Source organism: Didymella exigua (assembly GCF_010094145.1).
Source record: "Didymella exigua CBS 183.55 unplaced genomic scaffold M421scaffold_23, whole genome shotgun sequence".
Lineage (NCBI taxonomy): Eukaryota > Fungi > Ascomycota > Dothideomycetes > Pleosporales > Didymellaceae > Didymella > Didymella exigua.
Window position 1 is genome coordinate 425117 of NW_022984797.1, and position 23835 is coordinate 448951.

Sequence of the window (23835 nt, forward strand, 5' to 3'; positions counted from 1 at the left end):
GCTGATCTCGAAAAAGTACATAACCTCGCCAACCCGCAGACTGGAGGCATTTAGAGTCTTGCCGTGGTCATTACACTCATTGTGAAAATTCGATATGCGCCTCCTCACACTTCTCACTACCTGCCTCTCGGTAGCAGCCGCAGCCACACTAGGAAAGCGCGCGCCAACGCCTGGCCAGCTCTCCCAAGTCACGTCATTCGGCAACGCAACAACAGCAGCTGGATTCTACATCTACGTTCCGAAGAACCTCGCGGCCTCTCCTGGAGTCATCGTCGCTGTCCACTACTGCACCGGCTCGGCGCAGGCCTACTATAATGGTAGCCCTTACGCAGCGCTTGCAGAGCAATACGGCTTCATCGTCATCTACCCTAGCTCGCCTCACTCCGGGACCTGCTGGGATGTCAGCAGCAAGGCGACTTTGACACATAACGGAGGTGGCGACAGCAATACCATTGCAAATATGGCTACGTGGACTGTATCGCAGTATAATGCCGATGCTTCGAAGGTGTTCGTGACTGGATCGAGCAGTGGTGCTATGATGACAGTGAGATCAACTCCAAGCCTTCGTATGGAGGTATTGATGTGTTGCGATACGCTGACGCTTGTACAGAACGTCCTTGCCGCTACCTACCCCGATATCTTCAAGGCAGCCATTGTCTACTCTGGCGTACCCGCGGGTTGCTTCGTCTCTGCATCTGGCGCTGTCGATGCCTGGAACAGCACCTGCGCTCAAGGGAACTCCATCGCCACTCCCGAGGCTTGGACGGATGTTGTCAAGAACAGTCAGTTGCACTATTGACATTCGATGTCGCATTATATCAGAACCCCTGCTGATTCGATAATTAGTGTACCTCAACTACACCGGCGCTCGTCCCAAGATGCAAATCTATCATGGGAGTGCGGACACTATACTTCTTCCTCAGAATTATCAGGAGACCATGAAACAGTGGTCCGGTGTCTTCGGCTACAATTACAGCCAGCCTCAGAGCACGACTCTTAACAATCCTCAGAGTGGCTACACCAAGACTGTTTATGGCGAATCTGTGCAAGGTATATATGCTGAGAACGTCGGACACACTGTGCCGATCCGGGGTACAGACGACATGGAGTTTTTTGGGTTCGCCTCGTAAGCCTGTGAAAAAGATCAAGCTCGGGTAACCATTTGCTACATGCCATCTGCGATGTCGATTTGTGACTGACCAATGAAATAATTCTGCATCGACAAAGGTGTCGTGTCTCAATTCTTTTCTGGAAGGGCGATCAATCGCAGTTGGACTGAAAGTAATCGCAGCTTTGTACTTATCACGACAACACCATCGCCAACGATCATTGGGCATCGCGTCTACATTCATCTTCGGAAGGTTCTGGACGCGCCGTGCTTTGAACTTTTGAAACGAAAGATCAGAGTGGCTCTCCTGGCGACAGAGCGGGAAACACCGACCTCCCAAGATTATCATTTATCAACTATGGGAGTCTGTCAATGCCTTTTAGTCGTATCTTTGCAGAAAGCCGGAATATATGATCTCTTGGATTTCTTCCACCAGACCGACTCCCGTTGCAGAGGAGCTGTAGTTTATTGTCCATTGAAACCGATCGCTGCGTTAGCAGTGCCATATGTGTCTTGCGACGACTTAAGTTCGGGCTCTCAAATCACTCATTGACTACCTCTGCAGGTTCTTCAATGCATCCCTAGTGCGGTGATAGACTTCATTTGAGTTGACTGGAGCCATTAATGTCGCCTTTTGTGATAGCATCTTCAAGTTTTCACGAGCTTGGGGTGTTCAGCATGTCCTGCATGACGCAGGTCAAAGGTGTCTGCAATGCTGAGTTCTCGAGTTCTCGATGCCGGTCAAACATGCGCCTTTTCATCAGGTCTTTTGCAAATGATCGCCATTTCTGACAGGTCAGCCGTCTTTGGAAACCGAAGTTTCTCAGCACGCAAGAGTTACTGCTCTAGAGCACGTGAGAACCAGTAATGTACCTTATTTTGCCAACATCTTCTATCCTTGAGCTTAGAGTTACGATGATGAAGAGTCATCTTTTAGGTCCCTATATATTTCACGCGTGACGCACTCCGTAGTCCCTACTGCTGAAGGTAGCAAGTGTAATTATCAGTCTGGTCATCGCAGCAACTGATCTTTTGCATGTAGGCTGTTGCTCCAACATCTGGGTTGGTGAGTGACATGCGTGTGAACATGCCCCTGGTTCCGCGGGAGCGTGAACCCATCACACTATGCACATCACCGATCGAAGATAATTGCCGGTTCGATTGCTAAATTTGCTTTTGTAATGACCATCATTATCCGGACTCCTGGAGGTAGTCGGTATATGGTTATATCAAACACTCCACCCTCCCCAAATGCGACAGACTCAATCTCTTTGTCCCACAACCAAGTTTGCGAGCTTTCTACGCCCAGTCCTGATCATGTTCAGCAGTCTGGAGGCCTTCACGGATGCTTTGGCTGACTTTTCCTACAAGCCTGTGCTCTTGAGGGCTGCAACAGTAGGGTAGCGATCCTGACCATAGGTAGAGTTGAGCGTCACATGACCGGAGATACTGCCGTCCTCCAGGCGAATCCACGTCTCGATCTCGTCAAGTTTGGCCTCCTCGACAACGATCTGTCTACCTCCACGAGCCCAGTCGGAGTAGCCGCCATAGCCCGAGTGCCGATTGAAGCAGAGGTTCAAGCCGTTTCCATTCGCCGGAGAATTGTTGGGAAGCTCCTTGGCCCACTTCATGCACCAATCTACGCCATGATCGTGCCCAGAAAAGACACCCAGGAGGCCTTCAGTCTCGACAAGCGCTTTCATAAAGTACGTGTCGGCGCCGGAGTAACTGCAGTTGTTGTTGCTGTCGCAAACGTCACCTTGATGACCGATCAGCTCTTCGTTGAGACCTGGTCTAGTTGTTCCATCTGGCTTGCTGTCCTGGTACGCGCGGGTGGCGTGGGGTGGAATGTGCACGAACGCGAGACTCGGGATGACGCGACCTTGCTGCTGATTGACGGCGTCGCGCGTGAGAGTGAACCAGCTTGTGACCTGCGAAGGACGTCAGCAACAGTACCGCAAGGACCTTCTGCAGGGCCAGCTTGAAGGTATCCAGAATCGTGAACTCACCTTATCATCAACCCAGCCCTCAACTGGCACATCGTTGCCGTCGGAATCGGCCTTTTGAAAGTCGCGCCCACCCTTGCTGTCGAAAAACCAGAGCAGCATCGACAGGTGGGGATTGCCACCTCCACTCGAGCTGTAGATCGGAATGTAGTAGTTGCTTGTCCCGATCTTTTCATACGGACCGGACACTGAGGAGGTCGTAAAAGACAGCTTCTTGCCATCCTTGCCCTTGATGTTGTGCCACATGTGCTCGGACATGATGCGGGTACTGCAGGTCTTGGACATGTCGTGGTTGCCAAAGGTGGCGGCGAAGGGCATGTTGCGTTCGACGAGAGGCGCGGTGACTTGATCGATGATGGCGGTGACGTTTTCCGGCGCAACAAATTCGCAGGATGTAAGGTCACCGTTGAGAACTACCATGTTCGAATGCTCGCTGTTCAGGACGGAGTTCATTACGCCGATGGTCTTCCAGTCGGCATCAGGGCCTTTTCCGACACCGGTCCATGCGGCTGGATGTAGTTAGTACAGTTTGAGGGTAAGACTGACTATGGATACTGACGCTCGCCGAGATGTAAGTCACTGAAGACGGTGATAGAGAACTTCTTGTCAGCGGCGAAGCGGAGTCCAGGGTAGTCGAATGTGCCGCCTTGCCCAAATTGCAATAGCGGAGAGGCACCCACTGTCGACGCTGCGAGCCAAACGATGTGTTCCCACTTCATGATGACTGTTAAGGTAAAGCCAATGATGAATGCGGATACGATTGCTAGCGAACGGGTGGTCGAGCACAAACGAAAGTGGGTGGAGAAAGGAAGACATGAAGAGCTCAAGCTGAATACCTCGCCGCCCGTACTCGAAGTGAGTGTGAAGGAGGCGCGCCGCACGCCCACTTGGAAGGTCCTCATTGTGCAAGTGAAAGGAGCCGCGATACAGTATGAAGCGATGGAGAAGGGACGCCCCTAGTCATTGTTGCAACGGAATGATAGGCCTGGATCATCGAACAGCTCCAGTTTGGGCCATGGCGAGGTTCAAACGGAAGAGCTCATTGTACAGTAGACGGGGTGAGGATTGAGTGAATTCGTAGGGTTGGGTTGATTCGGAAGTCAACTCCCGTGCGGCTAGCGTGAGCACGTGCTCAGCAGTGCGTGAATGGGAAATATTAGAGTGCCCGTAATCCAGAAATATCAGTAGTTCCGTCCATATGGGCTGCGTAATGGACACTCATGAAGGAGGCTCTTCATCAAAGCTGGGTGACGGAACGGACGATCCGTTGGCGATCGAGGGTGGAGCTAATTACCAAGCCCCGCTGGAGTGCCAAGATCACCCCACAAAAAAGTTCGAGGGAGGAAGCAAAGCACTATCGGCTCCAGCCGTCAACACTCACTCACGATCTCACGAGAATGAACGCAGAAGCATATCTGCGCAAGCAGGGATGGCAGGGCTCTGGCCACTCGCTCGACGGTGAGGGCCGCGGCATCAGAAAGCCCCTACTCATCGCCCACAAGCAGGATCAGCTTGGGCTCGGCAAAAAAAAGGCGGCCTACACGACCGACGACCAATGGTGGATGCGCGCATTCGATGACAGTCTGAAAAACATTGGAAGTGGCCAGGAGGTACATGCTCAATCTACGTCTGTCGTCGACAGGACCTGACCATTGCGCAGAGTACCCTTAGTCAGATCCAGAAGAAGGGCATTAATCGCGGTGGCCTATATGGATTTTTTGTGAAGGGCGAGTCTATCGCTGGTACTCTTGGAGACTCGGATAGCTCGGCTGCACCAACCGACGCCTCAGCTGCGCCTTCTGGTACCAGCACGCCCGCTACCTCGGCCTCCGACAGCGAGCCAGCACGGCAGTCTGCGAACAGGGTAAAAAAGCGCAAGCGGGACGCCAGGAAGGAAGTTACAAAGAGCCAAAAGTCAAAGGGCAAGAAGGAGGAGGTAGCTGGGGACAAAGGTGCTAAGAAACTGGCGAAGAAAATCGCCAAGCTTAGTGTGAAAGAGAGGACAACGTACGAGCAGCGTGCAGCGGCCAAGGGCCAGACACTCGAGGTGTACGTAGCTCGGCGGATCCAGAAGAAAAATGAGGAGCGCGCATCCAGATGATCAAATATGATCCCCGACTACGATACCCGCGAACAAACGAGGCTCGTATGCCTGCCCGACACGCCTAGTCCGGTATCGAGCACAAGCGCCCTTGGGAACGGGCACCATAGATTGGGCAAAGGACAGGCCTTGAACGTGTTACAGACATTGATGCGATGGACGGCGCGAGTTTGCTGAAGCGTCGCACCGTGCTGGAGCGACAAGACTTCAATTAGCCTGCGGCAAGACTTGACTGAGGCGCCGACAGCCCGTGCCTGAGGATCGTTCCTATACACCGCTCCTGCCAGCTAATTGTGCCGTGCTCTGTTGCACATTCAAGTCAATGCGTCGCCTAAGGTCTGCGTTTAGCGAGATCCTCAAACGCCATGCGTTTAGTCGTAGCACAACCACTCAGCAGAACTTCAACGTCCGACAGGTTCTTGCAAACAGCGAAGCCACAGCCCAACAACGTGCCAGATCATGCGGACAAAGTACTTTTATACCTTCGATTGTCCGTACCATCACCATCGTACGCGAACAACGAATGAAAGAGCTTCCTCTGTTCAATGACGCGCCCCTCTCGACCATTCCCGCCATTCGGACTTCTTACGTCTCGGGTTTGACGCCCCATGTTGCCTCAGGTGTTGAGTATGATCCTCGGTATGATCCTCAGGTAGCGCGCATGAGTTTCGTACTCCTAACATAGCTTTTGGGGGATGACCTTCACAAGGCACCGCTGATCAGAACGAATACAAATACTTTCTATCCACCACTTGTTCGCTTGCAACCACACCTGCTTCACAGTCTACGTTTTAAACTAGCCCACAAACAATCCGCAGGTCAAAGTCATGAAGCTCTTTACATCATTATTATTCGCAGCGTCTGCATCAGCAGCAGCAATCACCAGCCGTCAGAACGGGCAGAGTACTCTTCAAAAGGGCGCACAAACGCTCGTCCTCAAGGAAGTTGGCGGAATTCCTGGCAACGAGTGCTTGACTTTCCGCAATAATGGTATGAGGATTGTCCAGACCGCTGACATCAACGGCTTACCTATCACCGCAGGCGAGATAGTGGATGCAGCCTGTGTTAACACCGCGGCTGACCGTCAGCTTACACCTTCCACTATTGGCGGCGCAAACGTGCTTGCAGTGCAGCGGTCATTCTCCAACGGTTTCCGCCCCGACCTTGTCAATGCGCAAGCATGCGTTGGCTTCAATGGGACACACTTTAAAGCACTCGACTGCGCAGATCGTAACCTGGACCCTGTCAGTCTTCAGAATGGGAAGCTTGTGAGCGCAAGTGGTGCATGCCAAAGCGGACATGACAATGCAGCTCAGATCACGGTGGACCCGAGCGGACAGAAGTGTGCTCAATTGACCAGTACAAGAGTACAAGCAACGGCGACATAGACTGATGGGACGACGGATATCGAGCGTTTTTGAACGTATGTACCTTCGAGAGTCCTGTATAGGGGGCTACCAGGGCCCAGGAAACGGTATGCTGAACCATGGAGCGGGCCTGGGCCTACAAAATTCAACATAATTGAAAGGTTTTTGAACATGTTTTCCCCCGTCTACAGTGACCTCCCAAAAGTTTTGAGCATTGCACATGGCCTCCAACACCGCTAAAACGAGGCCGCGCCGATGCGGAGCCTTTCGCAACCCACATTACACTCACCTGCACGCAACGCAAGAAGACCCACGGACAGCATTGACACGGAAACTCAAAAATCGTTCGAAAAAGATTGCGACTGTACGGGCAAAGTATGTGAGCTGCAATGAAATGTCAATTGGCGGCAGTCGGTGGCCTACCTCCATGAGCGCTACTATATCCAATTCCCAGACGACCTAATATGCTACGACTCGGAGTATATCATCCACGTCTACAGCTGAAAATAATTCACTTGTCAAACTTTCTGGTAGACTGCAATCACTCCAGAAGAGTCAAAACGTTCGCTCAGTTCCGGAAGAATCGAACAAGTATGGCCGCTGTCGTTGTCATGTGCGTAGCAGTAACATGGCTACAAGTACACCAGAACATGCAGACTCTTCGCCACGACGAGCAGTACAGTTCCCTCACACTTGATCACAATAGGAAGAGGTGCATACGAGGCATACCTCTAACGCGACACATCTGGAAGACGGACTCGAAGGCACGACGCATTGACGACAGGTTGCTTGTTCGAGTCCAGCAGTTCCGTTAGATCGGGCACACTGAACGCGACGTTCCACCATACCTCTTCGACGAGTGCGCAGAATTTATTTGCCCACATGCACGACGAACATATCTCTACCATCATCGCCTTGCAAAAAAGGCAGTGGAGGCATGCAGTCTTCTTTGCCGTGACGATCGCAGGGGAGAGGGCCTCAGCCACAAAGTTTATCGCTGAAAACACTGTCATACGGCGTCTGTTTTAAATTTCCAAACGAGAAGGACTTGAGGGCGATGACAAGATCTTCGGGACAGCGGAAGGCGAATGTCATCACACAGTATGTATGTTACGACGCCTTGACTTTGACCGATGCGACTCACCTGAGGAGCCAGAATGGATAGCACTTTTGAATTGAGGAAAGCAGCGGCGGAAAGGTGCATGCGATCCAGTGGGAGAAATAATGTTTTTTGGGATGACAGGAGACCGGCGATCCACCTGACAGACATAGAGTTGATTTAGCTCGCTTTGATGCCATGGGCTGTCGAAGAAGCATTTTCACCAATGGAACAAGAAGAGGAAGACGGGATGCTGGGGGAGGCAGTAAGGGTAGCGGTAGAGTAAAGTGGAAGTGAGCATGGTCGCTACCCATGGGAACACACCTATATGTGGTCCTGGACGGGCATTTAATACTGAGTACCTACAGGGAGGAGTGTTCGATTAACGCTTGGCTGTAAGGCTGTAAGAGTTGGGCTGTCTGATGGACAGCAGAATGGAGACAACCTTGAACCACCATGTATACAGAGTATTGAGGCACGGCTATGTTATATCATTGGCTTGATGTTGTTGCCTAAAGTCTCACGAAGAAGTGTCGGGGTCGGATCGGAAATTTTAGTGCCGAGCTCAAATAGCAAAGCCTGACTTCACGTCACAGGCTTGGTCCGAACAGCTTTGACGTTCGATTTCATTTGATCAAAATTTCGTCGGTGCCGCTCAGGTCGAGATGCATCGAAGGCATCCTATCTCGCAACGGCACTGTTTCATCGACCAATTGTGAAAGGACCGGTAGGTGTTCAGGCCCCGACGATGGTAGAAGACCCTGCGATTCCGGCTGGGTTTGATGACGTCAAGCGCTCGTTTGATTGGTGCGGTGCGCTACAGAGGACACATCAATAGACACCGCGCACGATGTCGGCGACTCGGACATTCCGGGTTCACTGTTCTGAAGTCGGACTTTCGGGGGTTTGCACCTCAATCCGTCCATAACTGCCTGCAGCTGATAGAGATGCGGTGCGCACACAGGAAAGGCTAAGTAGAGAGAGCTCATGCAACATCAACAATATCGAGTGAATCACTCATCACCATATCATCATGTCGCAACAACCTTTGAATATCCTCATCTCTGGCGCTGGCATTGCAGGTGCTTCGCTGGCGTTCACACTTGCTCGCCAGCCTGGCTTCAAGGTGCAGCCTAGCATTACGGTCATCGAGAAATCACCCGTACCACGCACAACAGGGCAAGCTGTGGACATTCGCGGCCCAGGTAAGAGAACTCGTGACTACAACTGGGCCAGCACTGATAAGCGATAGGGGTTGACGTGATCACCAGACTTGGACTGGAGCCCGAAATCAAAGCAATGCATACCACAGAGACTGGTGTCTCGTTTCTGAACTCGAAAGGTGACACCGCTGCAACCTTTTCCGCCACTGGTGACGCTAAGAATCAGAGCGCAAGCAGCGAGTATGAGATATTGAGAGGCGATCTGGCTCGTCTGTTACTTGACGGTGTTAACACAGCGAAAGAGAGGGGAGCAAAAGTCGATGTTGTGTATGGCGAGTCAATCGACAGCATGAAAGAGCGAGGCGACGGATCCGGTGTGGACGTCTACTTCACCAATGGAAAAATTAGCAACCAGAAATTTGATGCTGTGATAGGCTGCGACGGCATATCGTCCAGCACACGCAATTTCATCTTCGGCAAGGCGGATCTGAAAGAACACATCAAACCGTCTGGGCTATACATTGCGTTCTTCTCAATTCCACGAATCCCCGAGGACGATTCACTTTGGCGATGGTGTCAGATACCACCGGTTCGTCGTCCCACCCCGCGGTTGCTGAGCACATGCTAACGAGGATCAGGGCTTGGGCATGCACCTCAGACCGCATTGCAACAAGGAGACAATGGGCGTATATTTGACTATCTGCAACACAGCGCAAGCATACATGCCAGAAATAGAAGATGTCATCCGTACAGATGTTGCTACACAGAAGAAGTACCTTCGCCAACGATTCCACAATGCTGGCTGGCAGAGCGAACGCTTTCTCGATGGCCTGGATACTACAAACGACTTCTACATGTCACATTGGTACATCTGACACACATGTATCATGCATAGAGGCTAATGGACGCAGGTGCCAAGTGGTAACACCTAAGTACGCCAAGGGTCACTGCGTGATTCTGGGAGACGCCGCTTTTGCAACCATGGGTGTCGGCACAAGCCTGGCGATGACCGGGGCGTATTGCATAGCCGGTGAGCTTTCTAAAATTGAATCTCCTGACCAGGTCCCCGATGCATTGCAGAAGTACGAAGACTTGTTTCGTCCATGGGTGGAGAAACACCAGATCTCTTATACTGGAGGTATGCAGCTTGCAAACCCTCAAACTGCTTGGGGCGTCTGGCTGTTTCAGAATATACTTAAGGTGGTGACTATGTTGAAATTGCCACAATTGCTGATGCGATTCTTTGGTGGAGAAGGAAAGAACACGTGGAAGCTGCCAGACTATGGCTGGTAGTCTTTCTGTTCGTTTGGTATGATGCCTGGATTTCGAAGATGACTGCATTACTCTCGGCTCTTTCGACCTCGACAATGTACGCATTGTTATACTCTTTCACCGTGGTCACTTTTGCATTTCTCTTCTATGATCTATTCGAATTTCCTTTGCTTGGCCAGTAACCAAATACAGTTCGTGTCTATCGTATTTGCTTCGTCCTTTTGCTCAGAATGTTAAGCCCTGCATCCTGAAGCGTTCTCGCGCTACCCCCTGCACCTCAGCTGCGCCAGTGCGTCAAACCGTCTCCCTGTATCGCCTGTACTTGATGATCGTGGCCTTACACTGATCCAACTTCGAATTTAAACCTGACAGATCAGCGGAGAGAAGCCTGAGAAAATTATCAGCACTGGCAGATACGGTATGTCGCCGTCAGCCTTCAGGGGACCCTATCCGTCGTCAAGCCCTGCTGATTTTTAATGAAGTCCTCCATGGATCCGTACCACTGTCTAATAGAATGCGGAATGAGATGAATGTCTATTTTTGCGAAAATCCTTCCTCATACATGTTCGCAGCTACATCCTTATTGGGTAGGAATCAAGGCACTTTCCTTGTGTCACAATATACTTCACTGTACGAGCCGGTATCCCTTGCGGTTCAATTGAGCACTGACGACTGCCGAGTTATGGAATAATAGCACTTTCTTGACTAGATAATTTTTCAAGCAAGTGCGAAAAGCTTCTGGCCTGCGGAAGGTGCTTCCTGAGGATAACAACACAGAGAAGACAGCAGCAAATGTCCTAGCAAACTACTAAGCAAAGCAATATCCCTTCTTAGACTAGTGCTAGTGAGTTTCAATACTTAAGCTCTTCTTTAAGCCTTGCGACTTCTGCAGCTTGTGCGATGTTTAGCACAGATTGCAACATGCAACACGCAACAAAGTGTTCAAGTTAGTTACTCTGTTTCTAGGCACGTGAATCGGGCTGCTCGGACACCTCGTCAATATTTCTGCCCTGTGCTCTGACAGCTAGCATATATATGGGTTATTTTCATAAGTTGTCAACTATGCCTCGGTTAACACCACCTCACAATCTGTTTATTTGTATACTAATCCGTTTATTTGTATACCCCGTTTCTCGGCACGTAAAATCGGGCTGCTCGGCTGAGCCTCGGTTAACCGTACCTCATAATCGGTATAAATGAATACTAATCCAATTTTTGTATACTAATCTGTATATTTATATACCCTGTTTCTGAGCAAGGGAATCGGTCCGCTCGGACATTTTGTTAATATTCATGCCCTATGCTCTGACAACTGGCATGTATATGGGTTGTTTCTAAATGTTGTCAACTGAGCCTCGGCTAACCCCACCTTATATATAATCCTGTTAAACACGGCCAAGAGCCAGGACATGAAGACAAAGAGTCTCAACACAATCATTCGACTTTTTCAAGAACAATGTCCAAGCTTTCATCCCCTAATGCGGACTTTTGGTCAGCGCAGCCAAAGAACAACCTTCTTATCAATAAGCAGGTCGGTGCAGATACAAGACTTGCCAAGAAGAACACCAACCCGCAGTTCCACAAATACATCGAGCACACGATTGAAAACGGCTACGTTATTATCGAAGGAGCGTTCACTGAAGCTGAAGTTGAGGAGGCCAAAGATGAACTCTACAGTCTATCTAAGTCTCCTAACGTGGCCGGCCCTGCGAGCGTGGGAGGCCGTAACATGTTCGAAGGCTTGAACACGCGCCGTATCTACGCTTTACTGAATAAGTCAAGGGTCTTTGACAAGTTTCCCCTTCACCCAGCCGTGGTCGCCCTCAACGACTACTTCCTAGACCCAGGCTGGCTTTTGCATACGATGCATAGCATTGATATACAGCCAGGCGAGAATCCGCAGACGCTCCACCATGATGACGGCTCCGTCACTTTGCCACGGCCGCACAAACCTCTTGGCTCTGTAAGTACATTAAATCGTCATCATGCTCGATTCCGCTTTTACTCAGCCAGTTTATTAGCTTACATTGATGAACAGGCGATAATGGTGGCACTCGACCCGTATACCGAGGACAATGGCGCCACAGTTGTGGTACCAAAGTCGCATACCTGGGGGACCGAGCCCATTCCCACCCGTGATCAGGCTGTTCCTGTGATCATGCCGAAAGGAAGCCTAGTATACTTTTTGGGCACGCTATGGCATGGAGGTGGCCACAACAGATCCTCAAAGGAGCGACGGGCATTAACCGTTCAATACTGCCAGCCATGGATTCGACCCTTCGAGAATCAGTTTGTATGCGTGGACTGGGAGAAGCTGGATGATATCCCGTCAAAACTTGTGGATATCATGGGTTATCAAGTAGGGGCACCATTTCTTGGGTTTGCTGACGGGACGAGCCCACGCAAAGTAGTCAACAGATACTTGAAGCGTAAAGCCGAAGAGTTGGCAGAGGCAAGGAGAGGTGAAGCTAAGCTCTGATAGACTTCGAACTCACATGACACTATATGCCTATCCAATATAAGGTGATGACAGACACGTTCGACATGCCAAAGCTGGCTATCTATAACGTCGTCACGGGCAAGCCGCTTACTTTTGCCAAGACCACACCAACACTACAACTACATTGCAACTGTAACGGTTAAGAGGAGAAGCAGATCACGTGTTGTTGGCGATGGTCTGGTGCTGCTTACTTATCCTGTTAAGCATCTCTTACCTCCGCTGCATCACAAACACGTCATGCAAAACAGACCCCGCAGCTAGTCTTCGACAGACACAAGAGAACAACATAATATACTTGTTTTACATTTGCACTTGATAACGTACCCCACGGGCGAGCTGATCAACGGGCGAGCTGATCACTTTTGCCAAGCCCCCACCAAACTCCACCCCATTATGGCCCAAAACACCACAAATTGGCGCTGCATAAGGCAAAACAAGCTGTAATATTACTTAGATACCTCTTCTACCTCATTCTTGCATGTTCGCGTGTTATGTCCTGTCTAGTTGCACTGTCCACAGCGTTCTTAAGATGGTTCACCCCCTTTAGCGCGCACCTGCTTCTTTAGCTTCTTCCCATCACTACGCGCCCTAAACTCCTTTAGAGCTGCTAGTCACTACCTTTCTCTAACTATTAGAGTCCCCTCCTTCTAAACCTGCTTTCTTTTGTGTGATTTTTGTTGCGTAGTGGCCTTATTTGCTGCCTAAAGCTTGCTGATTTCCTGTTAGGCTAAAACTAGCCTGTAGGATAAAATTACTCCCCCCTTTGCATAGTGCTTAAGCGCGCTTAGAACAGAATTAGGTAAGCTACCCTGCTGCTTCTTATACTTCTCTTAAATTAGAGTTAATTAAGACCTAAATTCTAGGGTATTGCTAGGGGTTTGCAACTGCTAGGGCTTGCTGTTAGTAGGGAGTAGTAGTGATAGAGTCTGTAGCTTTATATTAAGCCCTATTATAACCTATTCTAGGTTAAAGGGGACTAGTCTAGTGCCTTAGAACCCTCCTTAGATATTGCTTAAGGTAGATATAGTATTATAGGCTACTTTAAAGTATAGCAGGAACTTAAGCTTTGTAATGTAGTTAATCTATTTATATTTAAGGTCTTTAGCTTAGTACCTATACACCTTCTTTAGAGGGGTAAAATAGCCTATATTAAGTAGCTATAGGAGGTGTAATAAGTGCAGAGGCATACATACAGTAATAATCTTCATCAGGAAAAGTTTTTCGAAATCCGGCCTAGACTGGCTGTTGCTGACAGTCGTGGCATGGTCGTGCAACAGCTGTTCAACGGCCCCAACGGCCCCAATTTGCGCCCAACAGCCCTAATTTCGCGCCAACGTTGCTAACAGCCAAAACGCTAAGTGCCTATATTTAATAAACTTAAAACAACATTGCAACGTCGTTGCATGGCTACCCTTAGTTCTGCTAGTACTAGTATTAAATATTTAAAAATTGCGAAATTTCATGCACAGATAGAGCGAAATTGTAGCTTTAAAATAAGCAAAAAATTATTGTTGTAGGCCTACTACAACGCGAGTTATAGAGTGTTGAAGGTTTGTTTGTTGAAGGTTTGTGTTTTGAAGTTGCGACAGCACACCATGGCAGCTGCAGCTGCGCCAGCACACAACACATCAGCTGCAGCTGCAACAGCACACGACGTAGCAGCTGCAACAGCACACAACAAAGCACCTGTTAACAAGCACACACTGCAGAACAGGCAGGCCTAGGCATAGAATTCTTAGTTTACCTACTATTCTTGAATAATATTCTTGTATTTTCTAATATTTAGGCTGCTAGAGCCCTAGCAAAAAATCTTAACTTAGTGTCTTGGCAAGGAATATTAAGCTTAAAACCTTCTACGCTTAATAACTATTCTATTAATAGGCCTATAATATTATTTAATAGCTTATTTTAAAGAGGAGACTTAGTAGTATATTAATATAATAAAAGTATAGTTTATTAAGCAGAGCTACTATTGTAGCAGGATTAGGAGTTGTTGTGGCTATTGCAGCTGTTAGGACTGTTAGAGCTGTTGGCTTAAAATTAGCTAGACATTGAATGCACATTGAATAACTGTTGTAGGCCTACAAGTCCTACTGTTGCCCACAGTACAATGCCACAATTTCCCAATTTCGACAACAGAAAAACTTTTCCTGATGTTGTTATCCTTATAGTATTCCCAGAAATCTAGTAAGTTATAGCTCTTATAATTATTTATAACTAGTAGATAGTTGCTGCTAATAGTATGCTCCTTTGTATGTGCATTAAAGTGCTTTAACTAGTTAAGACTAAGTTTATTAGTAGTCTAGCTGTTCTTAGAGACCCTAATAACCTAATTATAGGGCAGATTATCCTCTTTATACTAGTTTAAGAGGTAGTTGTAGCCCTAGAAGATAATAAAAGGTAGAATAGCCTACCCTTTAGTATTAATGCCCTTAATGTAACGGTCTAGACTCTAATTGGCCAGACTACTACACTTAATAACTATTGTCTACTCCTAATTGCCTAGCTAGACCTGCTTTAGTTGTCCTTGTCTCTCTAAAGCTATAACAACTGCTCTAGTAGATATCTAGCCTATTATAAAGCCTGTCTCATTAAAGTTGTAACCTAAACTATCACCGAGTGTCCCACATCACCAAGTGTCCCAAAACTTGCCAAGCCCTCTACCTACTCTCTCTCTCTAACATGCCTCAACTACCAAACGCGTTATTACTTGAACATGAAGGGAGGCTTCAGCTTGCTATTAAAGCCTTGAAATCTAGACAATTCCAAAGCCACCAGGCTGCTGCAGAGGCATTTAACGTTGATCGCTGTACACTCTCTTGTCGCGTCCAAGGACTCACATTTCGCGCAGAAGCTGCCCCTAACTGCCAGAAGCTTACTGCGACTGAACAGCAGATGATTATCTAATACATACTTGACCTCGACTTGCGAGGATTTGCGCCCCAGCTGTGCGAGGTGGCAGATATGGCTGATAAACTGCTGGCTGTACGCGGTGGCAAGCCTATTAGCAAGTGCTGGGCTGATCGCTTTGTAACGCGCTTGCCTGAGCTCAAAATGGCCTTCAATCAAGCAAAGGATAGGCAGAGAATACTCTAGGAGGATCTAGAGATAATTAGCGCGTGGTTTAAGCTAGTGGAGGAGACTAAAGCCAAGTATAGCGTCCACAATAACAACGTGCACAACTTTAATAAGACTAGCTTCTAGATGGGCGTGATTGGCTCTATAAAGGTCGTCACAGGTGCAGAGAGACGTGCCTGACCTGCGCTTGTTCAGCCAGGCAATTGCAAGTAGGTTACAGTTATCTAGAGCATCTGCGCTGCTAGGTACGCGACCCTGCCCTTTATTATCTACAAGGGACGCGTCCACATCTCTGCCTAGTACAAGGAGGCTTCAATACTGCGTAATTAGAAGCTCTTAGTCTCTAAGAATAGCTAGACAAACAACACGCTTAGTCTAGAGTGGTTAAAGCACTTTAACGCGCATATAAAGACGCGCCAGGTAGGGGGGTACTAGCTGCTTATTTTAGACGGCCATGAGAGCTACCTTAACTAGCATTTTAAGGACTACTGCCTTGAACACAAGATCCTAACCCTCTGTATGCCCCCCCATTCATCGCACATCCTCCAGCTGCTTGATGTGGTCTGCTTCTTGCCGCTGAAGCGCAGGTACTCCTAGCGCGTTAGAGACTTGGCACGCCGACGCGTCTTCCATATTAACAAAGAAGGCTTCCTCCCTGCCTTTAAGGACGCGTTTTTTAATGTGTTTACAGAGCAGAACTGTTAAAAGGCTTTTAAGGCAGCAGGGCTAGTCCCAATCAACGCGCAGGTTGTATTAGATTGCCTTAAAGTGCAGCTGCGTACCCCACCAGAACCCCTCCTCCTAGAGACGCTATAGTAGTCAAAGACTCTAAGCAATACCTATAAGTTTAGATCTCAATCAAAGCTTGTACGCAATTCCTTTACTCGCTTGCCTGTTACAGCTTAGGCTGGTTTCTCCCAGCTTATAAAAGGTAGTGAGCTGATGCTGCATAAAAATGCGCTTCAACGTGCTCAGATCCATAAGCTTGAAGAGCAATTAGCAGAGATGACCAAGCGAAAATCGCGTAAGCGCAAGCGGATTCAGCAGGGTGGTACTATGGAGTATGGGACTGCTGCAGCGCAGGTAGCTGCTGAGGCATCTATAGCGCCTCAGCGATCCAAGAAGGCTTGTGGTGGTAGTGGTCAAGAACTAGCCCAACCAGCTCTTCGGCGCTGTGGGAACTGTGGTAGGACTAGGCACAATGCGCGAACGTGCAAAAAGGATATAGAGGTGTCCTTAGAATTAGATGCTAGTACAACGTACGCAGGCTCCCTGTTTAATAGCAATGAAATTGAGGAGTTGTAGCATAGGTTGAGGCTGCCAAGAGATTTTGGGACACTTGGTGATGTGGGACACTTAGTGATAGTTTAGGTTATGTGTTGTTATCCTAGATGCTATAACGTACTCCACAAGCGAGCTGGCCACCCAAGCGAGCTGGCCACTTTTGCCAAGACCACACCGAACTTCACTCTCCCTGTAATGCCTCAACGCAACAACGTAAAAAAGCCTTTAAATGAAACACATATACAGCTTTCCCTCCAGGCTATCTAGCAAGACGCGACACTAAGCGTGCAACGCGCTGCAGCAATATACTAGGTCTCTCAAAGCACCCTAGGCACGCGCCTTACTAGAACCTCTTCACAACGCGATTGCAAGCCCAACATGATAAGGATGGCTAGTACTGAGGAGGAGGTGATTGTCCAGCATGTATTGAAGCTAGACGAGCGAGGATACCCACCCCGGCTTGCTGATGTGGAGGATATGGCCAATTCTCTACTTACTAAGCGCCACTAGCCCTACGTTGGCAAGAACTAGGCTGCCAACTTTGTAAAACGTTAGCTAGAGCTTAAAGTTAAATTTAATTGCAAGTATAACTATAAGAGAGCTCTGTGTAAGGATCCTAAGGTAATTAGGGACTACTTCTTACTAGTAGAGAATACTAAAGCTAAGTATAGTATACAAGATAAAGACACCTACAACTTTAATAAGTCTAGCTTTATAATAGGTGTTATATTAACAGGAGCTGTTGTTACAGGCTCTAAGCGTTAAGGGAGACTAAAGGCAGTGTAGCAGGGCAACTAAGAGTAGACTAGTATTATCTAAGGCATCTGCGCAAAGGGCTGGTCTATCCTACCCTTTATTATCTTCTCTAGCAAGCACCACCTCTCTGCCTAGTACAAGGAGCCTAGTATACCTAATAACTAGGTTCTTAATATCTCTAATAATAGCTAGACTAATAACAAGCTTAGAGTTAAGTAGTTAAAGCACTTTAATAAGCACACAAAGGCGCGCACTGTTAGCAGCTATTAGCTGCTTATTCTAGACAGCCACAAGAGCCACAACTTAGTTGAATTCCACTAGTACTGCAAGGAACACAAGATTATTACCCTGTTTATGCCTCCACACTTGTTGCACCTACTGCAGCTACTTGACATAGGCTGTTTTGCCCTGTTGAAGAAGGCCTATGGCCGCCAAGCCAAGCAGCTAATGCGCAGCAAGATTACTCGCATCACCAAACTTGAGTTCTTGCTGTGCTTTAAAGTGGCTTTTGACGCCTCAATTACAGAGAGCAACATCTAGGGAGGATTTAGAGGTGCTAGCCTAGTCCTACTTAACCTAGAGGCTGTGCTATTAAAGCTTAAAGTACAGCTGCGCACGCTAATGCCACCTACTGTGGACAACAGTACGTAGGAGTCTAAAACACTAAGTAACACCCTAGAATTTAGGTCTTAATTAAAGCTAATTTAAGAGAGGATTTAGAGACACGCTAATAGCTTGCCAATGTCTATAGTTAATGCTCTTAATCAGCTTACTAAAGGTGCAGAGCTGATGGCGTACTCACTAGTTTTAGTGTGCAACTAGGTTGCTGACCTACAGGCAGCCAACAAGGCTGCCACACATTGTAAATTACACAAAAGGAAGCAATTACAGCAAGAGGGGACTCTAGTCTTTGCTAAGGGAGTGTAGCTGACTACTCTAAAGGAGTTTAAGGCCTGTAGTAATAGGAAGAAGGTAAAGAAGAGGTTGCGTGTTAATAGGAGCACTTAGTCTCTAAGGCGCTGTGGCACATGTAGCAAGACAGGGCACAACGCGCAAATATGCAGTAAAGATACACAGAGTACTACAGACTAGTTTAGTATACTGTGTAGTATAATATATTATAGTTGTGTGCTGTAATGTTGCAAAGTAGGTGCAGTATTGGTGTGGTCTTGGCAAAAGTGGCCAGCTCGCTTGGGTGGCCAGCTCGCTTGTGGAGTACGTTAAAGGTTGTCTAGCGCGTTGGTCGCTTAGTGTCTGTAGGGGAGCTCTATAGATAGCTCCAGCGCGCTGTAGAGAGAGAGTCGCGTCTTGTTTAAGAGCTTGAAGCGCAAGCTGTATCTGAGCTTCTTTTAACGCGTCTAACTGGCGTTTGTGGAGAGGCATTGGTGTAGTAAGCGTGTTTTGGTAGGGTCTTGGCAAAAGTGTCCGACTCGCCCGTGTGTCCGACTCGCCCGTGGGGTACGTTATGGAATCCACTGGCTGATTTTACTCTCATATGTCATTGCTGCATTTGCAGCTGTACCCCTCTACGTTTATCTTTGTTGTATTTTCCGCCACTGTGGATCAAGTCGCGTCTGAACATCAATATGTCGAAAACGCAAACAATAGCTATCAAAGTCTGGGGCCTGGTAGACATCAACATACCCGTCAGTGGGGTCGCCCGGGCACTGGAAATCGTTGTGGAGAATGTCGGCGGTGATGAGAGGGTTCAAGCGGCTTTAAGTCACGCTAAAACCGCGATGTTCTATGGAAAATGCGCCGCTGTGTGTCTCTGTAAATACCTGGTGAGCAACTCGCTGCTCATCTTACATCACTTTGGTAAGATTCATGCTTTGCCCTACCTCCAAGCCACGGAGCTTGCCTGCGTAGTTGCTCTCCCTAACCCCACTTACAGCCCGATCATTAGCCCGACTGGTAGCAAAATTGCCTATTATGCTGGTAGTGATTTGCAATATCGCTGCCCTTTGTGTATTTCTCTTCATCAACTTCAGAGTCATATGTCCACGGCGAAGCCAGCCTTACACCGTCCGACAGCTTTGTACGGAAAACGTCGTCATGGATGCATCATCACCAGACACGCCATATATCCAAGTCGAAATCCCGCCTAAGTGCTTTCACTTAAGACCAAGAATCATCACGATCATTACAGATTCTCACGATCAAGGTTCGTGATCCAAGCTACCATTTATGGTAGATATTGCACAGAATGGCTGGAAAGAACTGACCGCGATCTCAAGGCTGGAGCGACTTCCGCGAGCATCATGGCACCTACAATGAGTGCTGGTCTTGGTTCGAAGCCGATGTCTATAACGCAAGCATGGGCGCCAAAACGGCTCGGGTGAGGATACAGGATAACCTGCATGCAAGCGGATATTTTACCCTTCACAAGAACATCTGGCATCGAGGGAAGTGCGAGAACAAGGACATAGAGCGTTTGATGGATGCGCTCGTGTCCGGAGCTACATTGCGCATATTCGCGAAAGCAAGATTTGGCGGATGGGCGAATCATGTTAGGAAGGTACAGGTGACAATAGAGCTGGCATAGATAGCTACGCAGAGCTGTCGGAAACATCTGTTTCTATTATAGGGATGCAATTTTGAAACAATGGACATTGATGATACTGTTGCGAACAATTGGACGCCCAACCTAGTATATGATGCCTCCTGATATAAGGTGACAGGAGATGGTGGCATTAGTTGCCTGTCAGGAATATGTAGAGTTAGGTACAGGAATTGCTTACCGTGTTCCCATTTTGCCCTGTTTTCTGAACAGCTGCGCCAAGGTATGCCGATCCCACTAAAGATCCCACAAACATGACGCCCTTGACTGAATATCAGGTAGCCGTGTTTGTTGAAGCTTTTTCATCTTAAGGTAGTTGCAGTTAGAAGTGAGCATCTTAGTAGCTAGGGTGGAGCTCTACTTATACGCATTGCCAGCCTTTTGTGCGAAATTCGCCATTTGATTAGAGAACCACTTACTGTATGCTTGTTGATACTGTTTTCGCTCGTTCTAAGCACAGCTTGTTCGCCACGTGATCTCATCCCATTGTAGTGCCTTGCTGAGGTCAGTCCAGTCGACCGCTTCAGTTTTTATTACTGACCAGAAGGTTCGTACTGAGAGCTTGTAGTAGCTGCCTTACTAATCGAACAATGACTTCTGTCAGGCTGGTATATTGAGTTGTGTTGTTCAGATAATTCATCCACTGTTCTAAATAATGCTTCGGTATCGCTAGATGACCGGCTTCCAGTACTGTCAAGCGAATGAAAGCCTTGCTCAAGGTCTAGGTAGAAATTGTGCGCTATTAGTGTTCGATTGCTGTAGGGTAGAGGAAAGTTTGTGGGCAGAGTCAGACCTGATAGCACGCAGAGAAGGCTTCTGCCTCTAATCCTGTGTCTGATTAGAGCCACGTTGTCATTTCTAAAACGCGTCTCCATTGCTGTGGCTTGCACGTGATAGATATCTATTGGTTTAAACCTCCACTTACACATCACCATGCATGAATGCGAGTGCCATTATTTTTAACGCATGGCTGGGCGCTAAGACTAACCTATAGCATACTTAAAGGTAGGTGTCGCAAGCCAAGCGCTGTTGTGAATCTGAACTCTATTACAAATTGTGCCGTGCGAGGGACTACTTAGAAGCTGCGCTATGATGCTAGAACAATACAACAACCAACACACATTTTTCTCAATATCTGTAAGCCTAGGACCACATCACATGACTGCTCTGCAGGCATGACTAATACGGCCGACTACTTTCGAGCTCAGATCACACACTTGTACATACGGACAACAATACACTCATACATGAGACCATATACTACTACCACGCCTTGCTTACAATATCCCATACCTGCAACACCGCACCCAACCGTGCGACAGTAGGTGATGGCCTGGCTGCACAATAAGGCAATTGGCCTTAATGTCATACGTTCAGGGAGGCTGGAGTACGGCTCAGATGGGGAGCCGAGAGTTCAGCCTAACCCCGATCCAGCCTGACCACACAGCCCTGCTGCATAAGCAACCAGACTGCAAATTCGAGCTGAGATTTTTGTCATCTGCGCGTAACTTGCAGACACAATTTGCTTAGATTCATATTTGCTTACCAGTAGTTGCATTTTGTGTCGCGTGTAGCATGGTTTCATCGTTCAACCCGGGAGACCTAAGCTTCGCTTAAGCATCGTGTGGCCGGGTAAGCAAGAGCTGACCTTACCAAGGCGGGATTACTTGGAGCTTGGAGCACCAAGCTCAGAGTGGCTTGCCACTTTGGATGCGAGCACGGCGCTGTGGCTTGGTCCAGGCTTACAGAGTCTCCAAGCGCCAAGCGCAACCCTTGACGAATTTTGACGAATGACAGCACTGTATTGAGTACCTTCTATCCTTCTGATTTGCCGAACTTTGTCGGGGGTACGCGAATTCCCTTGGACACCATGTAGCTTCAAACAGTTCGCGCGGAAGGATGCGAAACGAATCGTGAACTTACTTCGTACACAGGATGTTCAATAATCGCTCAGCCACATCAAACTTTAAGTTGATGCGGACTAGGGCATAGAGCTAATGCGTAGGTAGATGTGAATCTACCTGCAACCCGTAACTTGATTTTCCGTTGCGTGCTAGCGCAGCCAGTGGAGTAAGCTCGTCGGGCACATTTGTGGTCTTCGATTGGTCGATTCATCGGTGAACGGAACACAACGAAGAAAAGCAATTCGTGGGCTGAAGGTGCAACAAAAAGCTCGAAGCGATAAGCAATTACGACACTCTTCAGCACACGCATTCTCTCCATTACGGAAACACGACACGATGAGCGTTCTTCGCCCAGTCCCCCGAATACCACGTAGATCTTCTATCTCAGAGTCGGAGGATATCACAAACGCTATTTTTCGGGAGGCAGGGCTCACTACGGCTACATCTACCCCGCAGCTGGATTGTGCTCAACGGAGTGAGGATAGTGGAACAGGGGGCTTGCCGTGTAAAGAGAAAAGCCAGAACCAACTCGATGTTGTGGAAAAGTGAGCACTTTGGTTTGATTGCTGTGTTGCAGAGACTGTTCTGATTGCTGTTGTAGATTCTTCCTCAACTCTCAACGTCCCACAGTTGCACTCTTTGCCATCTCTATCTGTCTTGTCGGAGTAATGGACTTCCTTCCAAAAACGACCCATGACCCGCAAACATGGACCGAAGACGTCGATTCCGTGAGTGGCTTTTATGGCCCTGGGGTGATAATCTCGTGGTGCTTGATGAGCATGTCGATGCTGCTCCACCTCAGCAACTTACGGACGCGATCTGCTCCACCTCACGGTCTGCTTCATCCAGAGTCTGCTCCACCTCAGCAACTTACGGACGCGATCTGCTCCACCTCACGTCTGCTTCATCCAGAGTCTGCTCCACCTCAGCAACTTACGGACGCGATCTGCTCCACCTCACGTCTGCTTCATCCAGTCTGCTCCATCTCAGCAACTTACGGACGCAATCCGCTCCACCTTGAATCTGCTCCACAGCAACTTTACGGACGTAATACGGACGCGGTCTGCTCCACCTCGAATCTGCTCCACCTCAGCAACTTACGGACGCAATCCGCTCCACCTTGAATCTGCTCCACAGCAACTTTACGGACGTAATACGGACACGGTCTGCTCCACCTCAGCAACTTACGGACGCAATCCGCTCCACCTAGAGTCTGCTTCCACATGCTCTCTAATCTGTGCAAGTCTCTACTCATCCCAACTTACTGACGCTCTCTTTAGCTGTAGAAATCATGACTGATGCTTTCCTTTCGCAATACTACCACCTACTCTTCCCCTTCTACACGCGCTCTTCTCAGGAGCTGCCGAATAAACGGGGAGGGAGGTATCCCATTTTCAACCAAGCTAGCGGCGGGCTTACGCTCAGCAGCTCGTAACTACAAGGCTACTCGACTGCTTACACGACCCGGCTAGACAACTAAGTCGTCTGCAAAGGATTCAATCCTGCGCACTGTACAATTGCAATACACCGGCTAGTGACCCCAATTTCAATGAGGCCACCAACGCCGATCTGGTAAGGTTCTGGGCCAAAGGCCTATTCGTATCCGACTGGTGCAGGCGGAAATCACCCCGTTCTGG

The 23835-nt window shown here is 48.5% G+C and overlaps 10 protein-coding genes across 10 annotated transcripts; 7 read left to right on the top strand and 3 right to left on the bottom strand.

Moving 5' to 3' along the window:
* The first annotated feature begins 1 nt into the window (after window position 1).
* M421DRAFT_423006 (carbohydrate esterase family 1 protein) lies at window positions 2-1539 on the top strand. Its single transcript, XM_033593331.1, has 3 exons — window positions 2-544; window positions 611-782; window positions 847-1539. Exons 1-3 carry the CDS (start codon window positions 95-97, stop codon window positions 1128-1130), a joined length of 906 nt encoding a protein of 301 aa, XP_033446566.1. The 5' UTR covers window positions 2-94; the 3' UTR covers window positions 1131-1539.
* Window positions 1540-1981: 442 nt separating this feature from the next.
* Window positions 1982-4361, bottom strand: M421DRAFT_423007 (Metallo-dependent phosphatase). Its single transcript, XM_033593332.1, has 3 exons — window positions 3674-4361; window positions 3118-3623; window positions 1982-3039 (listed from the first exon to the last, which is right to left on the bottom strand). The coding sequence occupies exons 1-3, from the start codon at window positions 4014-4016 to the stop codon at window positions 2473-2475; spliced, it is 1416 nt and encodes a 471-aa protein (XP_033446567.1). The 5' UTR covers window positions 4017-4361; the 3' UTR covers window positions 1982-2472.
* Window positions 4362-4511: 150 nt separating this feature from the next.
* On the top strand, window positions 4512-5215 carry M421DRAFT_68219 (uncharacterized protein; the record flags this gene model as incomplete). Its single annotated transcript, XM_033596490.1, has 2 exons — window positions 4512-4724; window positions 4775-5215. The coding sequence occupies 2 exons, from the start codon at window positions 4512-4514 to the stop codon at window positions 5213-5215; spliced, it is 654 nt and encodes a 217-aa protein (XP_033446568.1).
* Window positions 5216-6042: 827 nt separating this feature from the next.
* Window positions 6043-6603, top strand: M421DRAFT_68005 (uncharacterized protein; the record flags this gene model as incomplete). The annotated part of the gene is made up of 2 exons (XM_033596466.1): window positions 6043-6205; window positions 6257-6603. The coding sequence occupies 2 exons, from the start codon at window positions 6043-6045 to the stop codon at window positions 6601-6603; spliced, it is 510 nt and encodes a 169-aa protein (XP_033446569.1).
* Window positions 6604-8414: 1811 nt separating this feature from the next.
* On the top strand, window positions 8415-10449 carry M421DRAFT_423010 (FAD/NAD(P)-binding domain-containing protein). Its single transcript, XM_033593333.1, has 4 exons — window positions 8415-8886; window positions 8934-9433; window positions 9483-9709; window positions 9756-10449. Exons 1-4 carry the CDS (start codon window positions 8715-8717, stop codon window positions 10135-10137), a joined length of 1281 nt encoding a protein of 426 aa, XP_033446570.1. The 5' UTR covers window positions 8415-8714; the 3' UTR covers window positions 10138-10449.
* Window positions 10450-11540: 1091 nt separating this feature from the next.
* On the top strand, window positions 11541-12722 carry M421DRAFT_423011 (phytanoyl-CoA dioxygenase family protein). The gene is made up of 2 exons (XM_033593334.1): window positions 11541-12079; window positions 12155-12722. Exons 1-2 carry the CDS (start codon window positions 11573-11575, stop codon window positions 12593-12595), a joined length of 948 nt encoding a protein of 315 aa, XP_033446571.1. The 5' UTR covers window positions 11541-11572; the 3' UTR covers window positions 12596-12722.
* Window positions 12723-13821: 1099 nt separating this feature from the next.
* Window positions 13822-14446, bottom strand: M421DRAFT_423012 (uncharacterized protein; the record flags this gene model as incomplete). The annotated part of the gene is made up of 2 exons (XM_033593335.1): window positions 13822-14254; window positions 14321-14446. A coding segment is annotated over one exon (150 nt), but the record flags the coding sequence as incomplete, so codon positions are not given.
* Window positions 14447-15502: 1056 nt separating this feature from the next.
* M421DRAFT_33938 (uncharacterized protein) lies at window positions 15503-15835 on the bottom strand (the record flags this gene model as incomplete). The annotated part of the gene is made up of 2 exons (XM_033589452.1): window positions 15503-15708; window positions 15760-15835. Coding segments are annotated over 2 exons (282 nt in total), but the record flags the coding sequence as incomplete, so codon positions are not given.
* A 3715-nt stretch (window positions 15836-19550) lies between these two features.
* On the top strand, window positions 19551-20553 carry M421DRAFT_222915 (uncharacterized protein). Its single transcript, XM_033588324.1, has 2 exons — window positions 19551-19898; window positions 19972-20553. Exons 1-2 carry the CDS (start codon window positions 19667-19669, stop codon window positions 20277-20279), a joined length of 540 nt encoding a protein of 179 aa, XP_033446574.1. The 5' UTR covers window positions 19551-19666; the 3' UTR covers window positions 20280-20553.
* A 1875-nt stretch (window positions 20554-22428) lies between these two features.
* Window positions 22429-23409, top strand: M421DRAFT_222923 (uncharacterized protein). The gene is made up of 2 exons (XM_033588325.1): window positions 22429-22743; window positions 22800-23409. Exons 1-2 carry the CDS (start codon window positions 22535-22537, stop codon window positions 23320-23322), a joined length of 732 nt encoding a protein of 243 aa, XP_033446575.1. The 5' UTR covers window positions 22429-22534; the 3' UTR covers window positions 23323-23409.
* Window positions 23410-23835: the final 426 nt, after the last annotated feature.